General features: G+C 43.6%; 1 protein-coding gene across 1 annotated transcript in view; it reads right to left on the bottom strand.

The window, feature by feature from the left end:
- Positions 1 to 13,177, bottom strand: part of Inadl (InaD-like (Drosophila)) — a 291,743-nt gene that overhangs the window by 236,614 nt on the left and 41,952 nt on the right. Inside the window, exons 13-14 of the mRNA XM_013022201.1 lie at positions 5,437 to 5,571; positions 453 to 614 (exon numbers count right to left, since the gene is read on the bottom strand). Of these exons, the coding sequence (XP_012877655.1) occupies positions 453 to 614; positions 5,437 to 5,571 (297 nt within the window). The remainder of the gene's footprint in view (positions 1 to 452; positions 615 to 5,436; positions 5,572 to 13,177) is intronic.

A 13,177-nucleotide genomic window follows, 5' to 3' on the forward strand; every position in this document is an offset into this window, starting at 1 on the left:
TACAAAGGACAAAAGGTAACAAAGCACATGCTCCAAACTATTTTCCTAATTGTAGTGCTCTTACACTAGCCCTAGAAAAAGCTTGTTTCCTTCTCTGACCTTCTGCTTTATGGAAACTTCTAGACTCACTTGGAAACTGATCATAGATCTTCCTATTTTTAAGACTTTGGGAAAAGAAAATATCATTCACCATTCACCAACATTCTAACCTTAGTAAAATGAAATGAATTGAACTGAAAGCCAAAAGCCATGAGTCCAGGGAATGAATAAAAAGATTCTCCAAAGTCAAAATTCATATGGCCATCCATGTACCAACATTTCAAGGAAAAGAGTTGGAGGTTGTTAAATGGAAAGTGTGACAGGTTGAAAAGTTATGCATTGTGGCCCTGGTGAAATAAAAAGGGGTGGGGTGGGTCCCCAGTTCCTCCCACCATGCACCACACCCTTTATACCTCCATCTCGGGAATCAAGGGCTCCGCTGTCCTTGGTTCATCTACAGAGGCCTCATCATCAAAGAGCCGGCGACAGCAAACCAGGGTGAAAGGGGGGGGCACTTCTTTAAGGAAAGAGACGGCTTCTCGGCGAGACTTTCCATAAAGCTGCATGCCGTTGACCTAAGAACACAAGGGCTAAGTCAGCACTGATGAGGCCCACTCAAAAAAAGCAGAAGTCTCTGTCCTAGCTCAACCTACCAAAATGCAAATACAGCATCACATTATTGTTCCTTTAAACAAAGGGGCTCAGGTGAATCACGGCATTTTTATAGTAAGTGACAATGACAGACATCTTCAAAATTGATCAAAATTAAGGCTGAATGTTTACTGAATTTAGGGGGCTGATACATGAAATATGTCGGAGTAATTGCTTATTGCTGGATGAGTGCCTAAATTTCACACCTGTATGGTCTATCATTCAGGTACTTCAGCATCATGTTCTCACACTTCTACTCACATCTCCTTATATGCACTGTGAATCACTCACAGCTCTGTGTATGTGTGCATGTGTGTTTGTGTATGTGCCTGCATGCACACCAGTACTGGAGCTTGAATTTAGGGCCTCATGCTCCCACTTGCTCTTTTCACTCCAGTTAAGCCACATCTCCACTTCTGGATTTTCGTAGTTAACTGGAGTCTCATAGACTTTTCTGCCCAGGTCGGCTTCAAACCTTGATCCTCAGATCTCAGCCTCTGGAGCAGTCAGGTTATAAGCATAAGCCACCAGTGCCCAGCTAAGTATAGCCTTCTTAAAACCACTTTGCCATGCTAGGAAGGTGGCTCAGTGGTAGAGTGCTCAAATGCATGAGGCCCTGGGTTCTATTCCTCAGCACCACATAGCAGAAAAAAGGCAGAAGTGGCGCTGTAGCTCAAGTGATAGAATACTAGCCTTGAGCTGAAGAGCTCAGGGGCAGCGCCCAGGCCCAGAGTTCAGGCCCCATGACTGACAAAAACAAACAAACAAAAAAAAACACACTATGCCTTGTGCATTTTCACTTCATTAGAATAATATCACTAGAGACATTAACACTACATTTAAGGCAGTTAATTTCTCACTTAGCCAGGTGGTGGTGGCTCATACCTATAATCCTAGCTACTCAAGAGGTTGAAATCTGAGCATTGAGGCTCTAAGCCGGACTGGGCAGAAAAGTCCATGAGAATCTTATCTCCAATAAACTACTCAGAAAAATCCAGAAGCAGCACTGTGACTCAAGTGGTAAAATGTTAGCCTCGAGCAAAAGAGGCTCAGGGACAGCATCCAGGCCCTGAGTTCAAGCACCATAACCAACCTCCCCCCACCAAAAAAAAAAATCTCTTACCTTAGATGGGCAACAGTAACCTATAATCTTCCTCTATAATCCTTGCTACTAAGGAAGCTGAGACCTGGAAGACTATGGTCCAAAGCTACCTTGGGCACAAAAGTCCACATGCCCAATGAAACAGCAAAAGGCCAAACTGGAAGCATGGTTCAAGTGGTAGAGCACCAGCTGAGCAAGTAAGTCAAATGAGCACAAGGCCCTGAGTTCAAACTCCAGTACTGGAAAGCACATATGCATCTGCACACACACACACTCAAAAAATCACAAGTCTTACAGTGTATAGGTGGCCAATTCTAGAATACTTAGCTGTGAAATTTTAACATTCATTCACAATGTTCCTTTACATCTTACTCTTAATGCCCTTAGGGAAAAAAAATCACTTAAATAAATGAAATACACATGTCTCACATCCATTCCATTGCTGTAAACTTCGCTGACTTGACCATTAAGTATCTGTAGGAAGCTGTCAGTTCGCAAGTTATTTATGCCTGTATTCCATGTCCGTCTAAGTCACTATTCCTTATTAATGGTTAACTCCTATCATCAAAATCCACCCCAATTTCATATTATTTTGGCACATAACAAAAATGCTTAGCACCAACTAAGTCTATTGCAATTTTTCATATCGACCAATTTAGCTCAAACAGTTTGGCTCAGTTCTGTCTACAAGTCACTAAAAGTTGACTTGTCTGCTTCTCGCAATAAACTGAAGCACAAAGCTAACAACAGGCTTTTCACAACTGACTCCTACCTTCCTGGGAGGGTTAGAAGCATTATTAGTCTAATATTCTTGGTGCTAATTTCTGACAAGTGCAGTGCCAGTGTTCAGCTAGCTGGCAGGGCTGACTGGACTTGGAGCAGCCTTCCCACACATGTGTCTTTGCACTGGAGAACTGAGGGCCCTGAGCTGCTGGAAGCATCCAATCAGAGTCCCAGGCAGAGTCCCGAGACAGTGGTTCCCAGGGAACTACTCTCAAGCCTGTAACATACCCAGCACTTAGCATCAAGCCAGACTCCTCTCCCCGCCTCTTAATTATTTACAAATAAATTACCACAGGGTAAAAAGGCTCTCATGCACTTCAGGGAACTGGCAGTACTGGAAAAGCAAATCTCATGTCCCAAGTCGTTATGTCCATAAAAAGATGCAAGGGACACAAGTTTAGCAGCAGACAAAAGAGTTTTCTTGGAAGATCTAGAAGTCAACATTTATACAAGAAGGGGTGGGGTTTCTGGTTGCTAGTGGCTTGGGCCTCTAATCCTAACTACACAGAAGGCTAAGATTTGAAGATCGCAGTTCAAAGCCAGACGGGGAAGAAAAATCTATAAGACTTATCTCCAATTTGTTACCCAAAAGCCAGAAGTGGAGGGCTGGGAAGGTGGCTCAGTGGTAGAGCGCTTGCCTTGCATGCATGAGACCCTGGGTTCAATTCCTCAGCACCACATAAGCAGGAAAAAAAAAAAAAAAAAAGCCAGAAGTGGCGCTGTGGCTCGCTCAAGTGGTAGAGCACTAGCCTTGAGTTGAAGAGCTGAGGGACAGCGCCCAGGCCCACAACCGGACCAAAAAAAAAAAAAAAAAGCCAGAAATGGAGCTGTGGCTCAAGTGGTAGGGTACTGGCTTGAATGAAAAAACTCAGGCACAGTGACCAGGCTGTGAGTCCAAGCCCCAGTATTGGCATCAAAAAAAACTGAGGGATAGGGTGGTAAAGAGGTATTCTATTAGTGATCATATCACATCAACAGTGCCAATGGAAGGATGACATAGCATGGAAAGTAACCTGTACTAAAAACAGCAAACATATGCAATGGAAGCAAGAATTCAGTCCATACTTAGTATTACTGTGTGCTTCCAGCTCAACAAATTAGAAAGTCACTTTTCAGGTTTTTATCTTGGCGTAGCTTTAAATATTTATTTAGCTCATTATTTATTCATTTGAATTGTCTCCAATTATTACAGCAGTGCTTGCGAGTCCTCCTCACTACTCTACTGTTAAACGGATCAGTCCCATTTCCCATTACCAAGTCCTCACTATGGGGATTTATGGCTGCTGGAAATAGCTGTTCTGGGCTGAGACTTGGCACAGCCTTCCAACACCAAAGCACATTTGTGTTTCTGGTTTAATCCCTACAGAGTACATTAAATACAGGCACACACACACACGCATACTCCAAGAGCTTATTTGGCTAACTTTACAAACATTGTATGCGTGTGTGTGTGTGTGTGTGTGTGTGCGTGCATGCGTGCGTGCGTGCGTGTGTGTGTGTATGTGTGTGTGCGTGCGTGTGTGTGTGTGTGTGTGTGTGATTGGTACTAGAGCTTGAACTCAGGGCTTGGGTGCTGATGCTTGCCTTTTTCTCTCAAAGCTAGTGCTCTATCACTTAAGCCATAGCTACAATTCTGGCTTTTTGCTGGTTAATCAGAGATAAGAATATTCTGGTCTTTCCTGTCCAAGCTGATTTTGAAACACGATCCTCAGATTTTAGCTTCCTGAAGAGCTAGAATTTCAGGAGTAAGCCACCAGTGCCTGGCTACAGAAATTTTATTTTATTTTAATGTCTACATTCAGATGACTCAGTAAACGTGGTTTTTATTTTGGAATGCACAATATTTCTCTAGGTCCTTCAACTTGAGACCTTCTTAAGTGCTATCAAGTGTCAATTATCCAGACTTTTGATTAGAGAATGCATAGGTGTACACACTTCCAGAATACAGGACATTATACAACCATTTCCAATCCATGACCACATTCAGTCTTTGGCTTGGTCCACAAGCTTGTTACCATACCTGGCCTTGTGATGACAAAGCCAATGACATGTGCCTATTGTCCTGCCTATACAGGAAGGAAACAAAAACGTAGATCATGTCACCAACAAGTATCCTTAGATCCTTAGGCAGCATTTTGCTAATAAAATGACAAATGATGCTTTCCAACTCCTTTTTTTTTGTCAGTTGTGGGGCTTGAAGTCGGCTTGGGCTCCTCAACTCAAGGCAAGTGCTCTACCACTTGGGCCACAGCACCATTTCTGGTTTTCTGGTGGTTTATTGGAGATAAGAGTCTCATAGACTTTTCCTGCCCAGGCTGGCTTTGAACCACAATCCTCAGATCTCAGCCTCCTGAGTAGCTAGAATTACAGGCATGAGCCACTTGCCCCTGGCTCCAACTCCTTTCTTAGTCAATCATTCAGGTAAACCTTGAAAAAGACATCTCTGACATCTTTACAGATGGATAAAATGAGCGTAGGGTAGGATTCTGCTTCCTTTATTATCCAATAAGTTGTTAGGACTTTTCCAGCACAAGGGCTAACATGACATTGACATTGGTCATACTGAAACATGGTAAACACATTTTTTTTTCTTTATTTTGTTGGTCATGGGGCTTGAACTCTGGGCCTAGGCGCTGTCCCTCAGATCTTCAGCTCAAGGCTAGTGTTCTACCACTTGAGCCACAGAGCCACTTCCAGCTTTTTTTTTTTTCTGCTTATGTGGTGCTGAGGAATCGAACCCAGGGCCTCATGCATGCAAGGCAAGCGCTCTACCACTGAGCCACCTTCCCAGCCCAGTAGACACATTTTTCCTAGAACTGAAACAAGTCCTGTCTTTGTACCTTTCTTCACCAGAACTTTACCTCCAGAAGCTCATCCTCTGGCTGTAGGAGATTCAGTGTATCCACAGGACCGCCTGGTGCAATTGAAGAGATGTAATGGTGCCCATCAAAGGAATCCACCTCCATACCAAGCCTCAGAGTGTGGATGGGCAGGAGCTGCAGCAAAGTAGAGCCACGACAATGACACACCCGGTGCTAACCCTCCATCATGAGAACAGCTGACCCTCCAGCACTACCTCTTGAATCAGGAGACCCCCCCAACCGGAGCCCCAAAAGACAGTAATAGGAAACGTAGTCTTCAGTAAAATGCAGAAGCCAATGCTCTTATTCTTACCCCTCTTTCCTTGCAGTGTCCCTGGAAAGGAGAGACTTACAAAGACTTGCTTCCAACCACAGTACAGGTCTCACTGTGTTTCTAGAGTTTCACTCTCTACAGACTCTTCACATCCCCAATAAGAACACCCTAACTACCTTAATTACACAGTTCCACTGACTTCATTGCCAGAGCAGTGTCATGCCTAGGAGCACTGGGAATGAAGAACATGGGGCGCACATTTGTATCAAAGCTTGCAACAGTGTTTAGAATCGCCTTTGTTTGTATGTGTGCATCCGTGCATGCATGTGCACACACATGCCACACACGCACACGCATGCGCACACCATTAGAGTGACGAACTCAGAGCCTCTCGTTCTTGCTTGGCTATTTCTGCTCAAAACTGGCTATTATTTGTGATATGCCTCCACTTTTAGCTTTTTGCTGGCTCATGGACTAAGACTCTGGCCAAGGTTTTGAACCTATCAGCCTCTGGGATAACTAGGATTATAGGTATAACCACCAATCCTCTGGCTTAGAATCCTGTTTGCTTCATTGCTTCATCCTCCACATAATGGATCTCCATAACCTCAAGCCCTAGGGACAGTACTTGATACTGTTAAGTGAGCTAATCTGTGAAAGATGTTCTTTTCCATAATGTTCCAATCATGACTTGGGGGTGTGATTATTACCTTAGGATGGATTCCATTTATATGAATCCTTTATATGAACTGGTGTGGGCTAAGCTAGGAGCAGGGACTGCCAGCTATATCAGAGAAGAGGAAGTATTTTAGCTGTACCCATCTTTGTTGGGTTCAAAAATTCACCAAATTCCTAAATTTTCAAAGGCAGAACTAGCGGTTCTCATTGTGGCTATAGAAACTCAAATACATTAAAAGCCACTAATTGAGATTTGTATTTTCTATACTGATAGCCTGGTTGGTATAAATATAGCAGAGCAAACCCCAACTACACATGACAAGAAAATCCTTCAAAGGGGCTGGGAAGGTGGCTCAGTGGTAGAGCGCTTGCCTTGCATGCATGAGGCCTTGGGTTCGATTCCTCAGCACCACATAAGAAAAAAGAAAAAAGCCAGAAGTGGCGTTGTGGCTCAAGTGGTAGAGCGCTAGCCTTGAGCTGAAGAGCTGAGGGACAGCGTCCAGGTCCAGAGTTCAGGCCCCATGACCGGACCCAAAAAAAAAAAAAAAGAAAAGAAAATCCTTCAAGGGTGGCAATGCATTTCCAGTGTAGCCTTTTCCACATGTCCCTGTTCTCTGTGAGCCTCATTCTTGGGATATCACCTTCTCTCAGTCACCAGAGTTCCAGAGGCCTTGCTTCAGACACCAGCTGGGGCTCATTTCTGTCCCCCAACTAATATTTAGACCAAGTAGTCCAGTTGACCTCAATGACTTAAAACAGGCCTGAAGGACTTCTGGCCGGGCAAATTTTCTCAAAATGAAGTGCCCCTGACTATAAGCACTATGGATGGACAGCTATCTCTGGTAATTAGACTGTTCTAGTAGCCAGGTGCTAGTGACTCACACCTGTAATCCTAGCTACTCAGGAGGCTGAGATCTAAGCAACACAGTTCAAAGCCAACCCAGGCAGTAAAGTCTGTGAGACCCTTATCTCCAATTAACCACCAGAAAACCAGAAGTGATGCTGTGGCTCAAATTGGTAAGCTTTAGCCTTGAGCAAAAGAGCTCAAGGACAGCACCCAGGCCCTGAGTTCAAACCCCACAACACTCACTCACTCTTTCTTTCTCTCTCTCTCTCTCACACACACACACACACATACACACACACACACTCTCTCTCTCTCACACACACACATACACACACGTACACAATGTTCTAGCACCCTACATTGAAGGTCACAGTTGGTTTTACATTTCTTCCCTGTGATCTCTTTATTTTGCACTGCTACCTTACTCTCAGCCTAGGCACTGTACCAAACTGTGCTCACCAAGATAGAAGACAAGTCATTTCTTTTGTCCAGCTAATGGAGGTGACAGCACCTCTCAGAGAAATGGATCTGTAACAACAGTTTGCTCACAATCTCTGCCAACTGTCTTCCTTCCTTGGCTTATGAGCCAAACACTAATGGCTGAGAGTCATCAGTGTTTACCCAGAGATCTTCCCCAGTGGGTGCTGGAGCAGCCCCTGGAAAGAGGACAGTTCAACTTCCAGATATTTTACAAGTGGCTAAATGTAATCATTACTAAAAATCAGGTTACATAAAGTTACCACTGAGCCAGATACTCACCCTACTAAGTCCTAGCTACTCAGTAGGCTGAACTTTGAGGATCAAAGTTGGAAGCCTGTCTAGGCAGAAAACTCTGTGAGACTCCTATCTCTGATTAACCAGCAAAAAACTAGTAGCAGAGGTATGGCTCAGTCACAGAGCTCCAGCCTTAAGTGAAAAAGCCAAAGAGTTCAAGACCCTTAGTTCAAGCCCCAGTTCAGGCATATTGCTGATAAATAAATAGATAGATAGATAGACAGACAGATAGATTGGGCAACTGAATATTTAAAATAAATTAAATATTTAATATAAATATAACAAATACTCAACATCTATCACTTCCTTATTAGTTCTTATTACATTTTACTACTATTTTCTTGAAGTGATTTATATCTGTATGGTAGAAATATCCCTGACTTCAGAGAACACCAAAGGGGCAGACACCTGCAAGAGTTAGATGAAATGATTAATTTGCTTATCTGTCATATGCAGCCAGTACAGGCAATTCAAGAATCCTGATTCTGTTGAGGAGCTGACAATAAAGTACAATTGTGTGTTGCTTGCTAGGTCAGTGATCAGTGATGTCATTTTAGTAGTTTAAAAAAAATCACTGCAGAATTTACCCCATAGATATTGGCAAATGCTACAATTTGGGGCTATCATTTCCCATTTGGAGAGGTAAACACTTCCTACATATTACTGATCTACCATCTAGTTTGGATATGAATTCATCATATGCTTCTGGGGTGAAAATTATGTACAAGGCATTGAGCCACAAGCTGGAAAAATCTAGTGACTGCAGAATAATATTTTTCTCTCACAGAATATTCAGAAAGGTAAAAGACAATGGGTGTATAAGTGAACAATTAAACAGCCAATCTGCATCAAGATGATCATGATCTTGACATGGGAAGAATGCAAAGAGATGTACCCAAAGGAAGCATCAGCAGGTGGTGAAAACAGGTGAGTTGTAATTCTCATGAGTACAGCAAGGAGCTGCTCCGGGTCCTAACAGAGGCGGCTGGGTAGAGGTGATGTGGAGATGTTGGTCTAGGAAGATTCCACAGAAAAAAACTGGTGCTAGGGGCTTAAACTCAAGGCCTCCTTACTATTGCCTGGCCTTTTTTGTTGTTGTTGTTTTGTAATTTACCTTATTGTTATAGAGGTGATGAGGTAATCTGTTTCCTTATTCTTTCCCAATCCCTCCTTCCCATCTCTAGGCGTTGTATATTTCACTCTTCATTAGTGCCCAGTGAGCTCCACTGTGACACTTCACCCTTTTTCCCTTGAGTTCTGTACCCTCCCCCAACCCTTCCAAAGATATACTCTTGAATATACCACACATAAGGTAAATAAGACAGACCATCAAAAACTAAAAACTAAAATAAGAAAAAAAAGAAAGAAAAAAAATAAAGGAGGCCTTTTGTGTTCCACATCTTGGAGTTCATTTCAGTCTGTATATTATTTTATGTAAATACGAAGAGGCACTTAGGCATTGTACCTTTGTGTTTCTCTCCTAAGAGTATCCTCTTTCTCACTGTGTGTATCTAAAAATCTGTATAATTTATCATATCCCAGTGTATTTTATATCTAATTTCTGCATATCAGACAGAATATATGCTATTTGTCTCTCTTTTTTTTGGTCAGTCATGGGGGGCCTGGGCGCTGTCCCTCAGCTCTTCGGCTCAAGACTAGTGCCCTACCACTTGAGCCACAGCACCACTTCCGCCTTTTTTCTGCTTACGTGGTGCTGAGGAATCGAATCTAGGGCACTCTACCACTGAGCCGCTTTCCCAGCCCCTGTCTCTCTAGCCTTTTGCCTGGCTTTTTTGCTCAAGCTAGCACTCTACCACTTAAGCTATACCTCCAGTTCTAGATTTTGCAGATAAGAGTCTCACAGACTTTTCTACACAGGATGGCTTTGAACCATAATCCTCAGGTCTCAGTCTCCTGTGTAGGTAAGATCACAGGCATGAACCATTGGCACCCATTGAAAAATACTTTTGAGGTGAGACAGGAAGAGTGACTCAGCCCTGCAGAAAGCCTACTGAGGCTCTGCTCAGAGGAGGTGAGGGAAAGGACAATTGTGATTTCTCTTATCTGAGCAAATGAGTAGATGGTGGTGACAGATAGAAGGAAGTATCCAAAGACATCACTGTATACAGAGACCCATGTTACTTATATGATAAACAGTATAGCCCATCAAAGATAAATGGCTGATGAAGAAGGGAGTGATAGAAGGAAGTATCCAAAGACATCACTGTACACAGAGACCCATGTTACTTATATGATAAACAGTATAGCCCATCAAAGATAAATGGCTGATGAAGTGATCCGTCTCCCCTGCCAAGCCTACCTCAACCCTCTGTACAGTTAATCTTTTCTTTTCTTTTTTGTCATGTGGTTTGAACTCAGGGTATGGGTGCTGTCATTGAACTCTTTCGCTCAAGGCTAGAGCTCTACCACCTTGAGCCTTAGCGCCACTTCCAGTTTTCTGGTGGTTGATTAGAAATAAGAGTTTCACAGACTTTCCTGCCTGGGCTGGCTTCGAACTGTAATCCTCAGATCTCAGCCTCTTGAGTAACTAGGATTACAGGCATGAACCACCAGCACCTGGCCAATTAATCTTTGCCATTCACCTGGCCCATTCCTTACTTCCATGGTACAGGTGAGTCAGGAATGGGCTGAGGTTCTTCCCTGCCCTTCAGATATGAGCCTCATCCTCTAGATTGCTATAAACACTGGAATCTCCTCAGAAAACATAAACCATGAAAGAACACACACACACACACATGCTCCATCTTCAATCATACTGAACAAGCCCACTGGAAATGCTGTTTACAAACTCTGTCAAGCTGAAGGAGGCCTACCTACTATTAGTTCTGAAACTAAATCTGAGTGCAGCTAGCTTCCTGAAACTTTGTGTCCCACTGCTTGCAGGCTCCTTGGCCAGACTGTTTAATTACCTGTCCCAGCTGCTTGTAGCAACTAACCGGATCAACCACTTCATCCACATTCACCCTGCAGGTGTCTGCCCTTTCAGTAGTCTGAGTTCTTAGAACCAAAGGTCCTGTGATGACAGGAGTGGGCTCAACAGATGATGGATGCCTTTATACACATATACACACACACATACACTCTCACTCACATAGTCATACTTCCTGATGCTCAGTCAAGCATGTTTTGCAAGGGGTCCTACTGAACCTGACAAAGTAAGAATTGGTGAGATTTTTCACAATCCTGATATGACAAGGTAAGGACACAAAGAAATGCATCCAAGAAAAGTGTCACTGCTGTGTGATTATCATCATGTTAAAATGATGAAGACCAAATGAGACTGAGAGCTACCCCGGCAACCTGGGAATTACAAGCATAGCCCATTCACATCACTAAAAGTTCTGTGCTTAACATCCTAAATTGAGACATCAAAATACTCAAGTATGAATACAAATACTAATGTTGCAGGGGGACAAAAAAGTCTGGAAAGTTCCAAAGATGATGTCTCAGTTCCAAAACCATGGAACTCAAAATGGAAGTGCAAAGAACCCTAGAACTGGTTCATGTTCACGTATTCTCTTTCTCCCCACATTTTTTTTTTTGTCAGTCATGGGGCTTGAACTCAGGGCCTGGGCACTGTCTCTGAGCTTCTTTTGCTCAAGGCTAGAGCTTTACCACTTTGAGCCACAGTTCTACCTCTGGGTTTCAGGTGGTTAATTGGAGATTAGGGTCTTATGGACTGTCTGGTCCAGGCTGGCTTCGAACTGTGATCCTCAGATCTTAGGCTCCTAGAATTATAAGCATGAGCCACCAGTTCCTGGCTCTCTCTACATTTTTAAGCAATGATGAACCACTTGAGGATAATGACCTCAAAATTAGTTGCCTTTACTTAGAGTTTATACAAGACAATCAACAAATCCATTAGTGATCACAGAGCTATCTATGTAGTATTTGTCTGTCACCCCTGCCAAATTTTTTTTTTTTTGTCAGTGGTGAGGCTTGGACTCTGGGCCTGGGTGCTGTCCCTCAGCTCTTCAGCTCAAGGCCAGCACTATACCACTTGATCCACAATGCCACTTCCGGTTTTCTGGTGGTTTATTGGAGATAAGAGTTTCACGGACTTTCCTGCCCTGGCTGGCTTTGAACCGTGTTGCTTAGATCTCAGCCTCCTAAGTAGCTAGGATTACAGGCATGAGCCACCAGCGGCCGGCCCCTTCCAAATCTTAATTCTGAACATTCACAAAATCCACAGGACGTGCCCTGGAAATAAGAAGAGTTCGAGGCCAACCCCTGGCGCCCTGTGCTGATACCATCCAGCCCCTGGAGAGCCCAGGATACCTACTGCCTGAAAAGTTCATATCCTCATGCCAGGGAAAGGAAACCCACACTGTAATGTTCTCTGGCTCCAAAAATACAATTCAGGAGGGAACTAGAGTGAAATCTGTCTGTCTGTCCTGTCAGGCTCTGCTATGTCACCCTGGCATGCCACAGTTATTGCTGCTGCTCCCTTGATGTTTCCTGAAGGTCACAGAACCAGCCTAATAGGGGGTCCTCACAGTGCTGGGATTATCTTATTAGAAAACACTTGCCATGTAAGCCATCCCTAAGAGTGCAAGTTTCCCCACATTCAGGAAAACAGATCTCATACCTGATTAACAGCTTCTTAGAAGCAGTGTGGCAAGTGCTCAAGCCATAGCAAATAACATTCATGCCCCCCTTCCCTACAACTCCACCCACCTCACAAGAAGACCCTGTCTATTATCATGAGCCACCACACATGAAGAGTCTTCTTAAATCCTCAAGAGTGGTGCTCTGGCTGACAGTGGGGCCCTCAGTAACAGCAGCTACAGCCATGAAATGATTTTTTCCTAATGAAAGCATGAAAAGAGGCAGGAGGAAAACCTGGATCACAGATCATCACATGCCTTTGCTTTGAACCTGTCACTCTGTCACCTAGGGCAAAGTCCACACCTAGATCTGTGGCTCTCACATCTTGTAATACCTGGCCTTCCCCACCCAGTAAAAACACATTCTGCTCAGCATTGATGTGTTGCAGTTACTTGGTAGGTTAAGACAGGAGGATCACAAGTTCAAAGCTTCACTTGAGATGTCATCTCAAAAAGAATTTTTTTTCTTTTCTTTTTTTTTTTTTTTTTTTGTCGGTCGTGGGGCTTGAACTCTAGGCCTGGGCGCTGTCCCTCAGCTCT

Source organism: Dipodomys ordii, unplaced genomic scaffold, assembly GCF_000151885.1.
Source record: "Dipodomys ordii isolate 6190 unplaced genomic scaffold, Dord_2.0 Scaffold61, whole genome shotgun sequence".
In the NCBI taxonomy this organism is placed as follows: Eukaryota; Metazoa; Chordata; class Mammalia; order Rodentia; family Heteromyidae; genus Dipodomys; species Dipodomys ordii.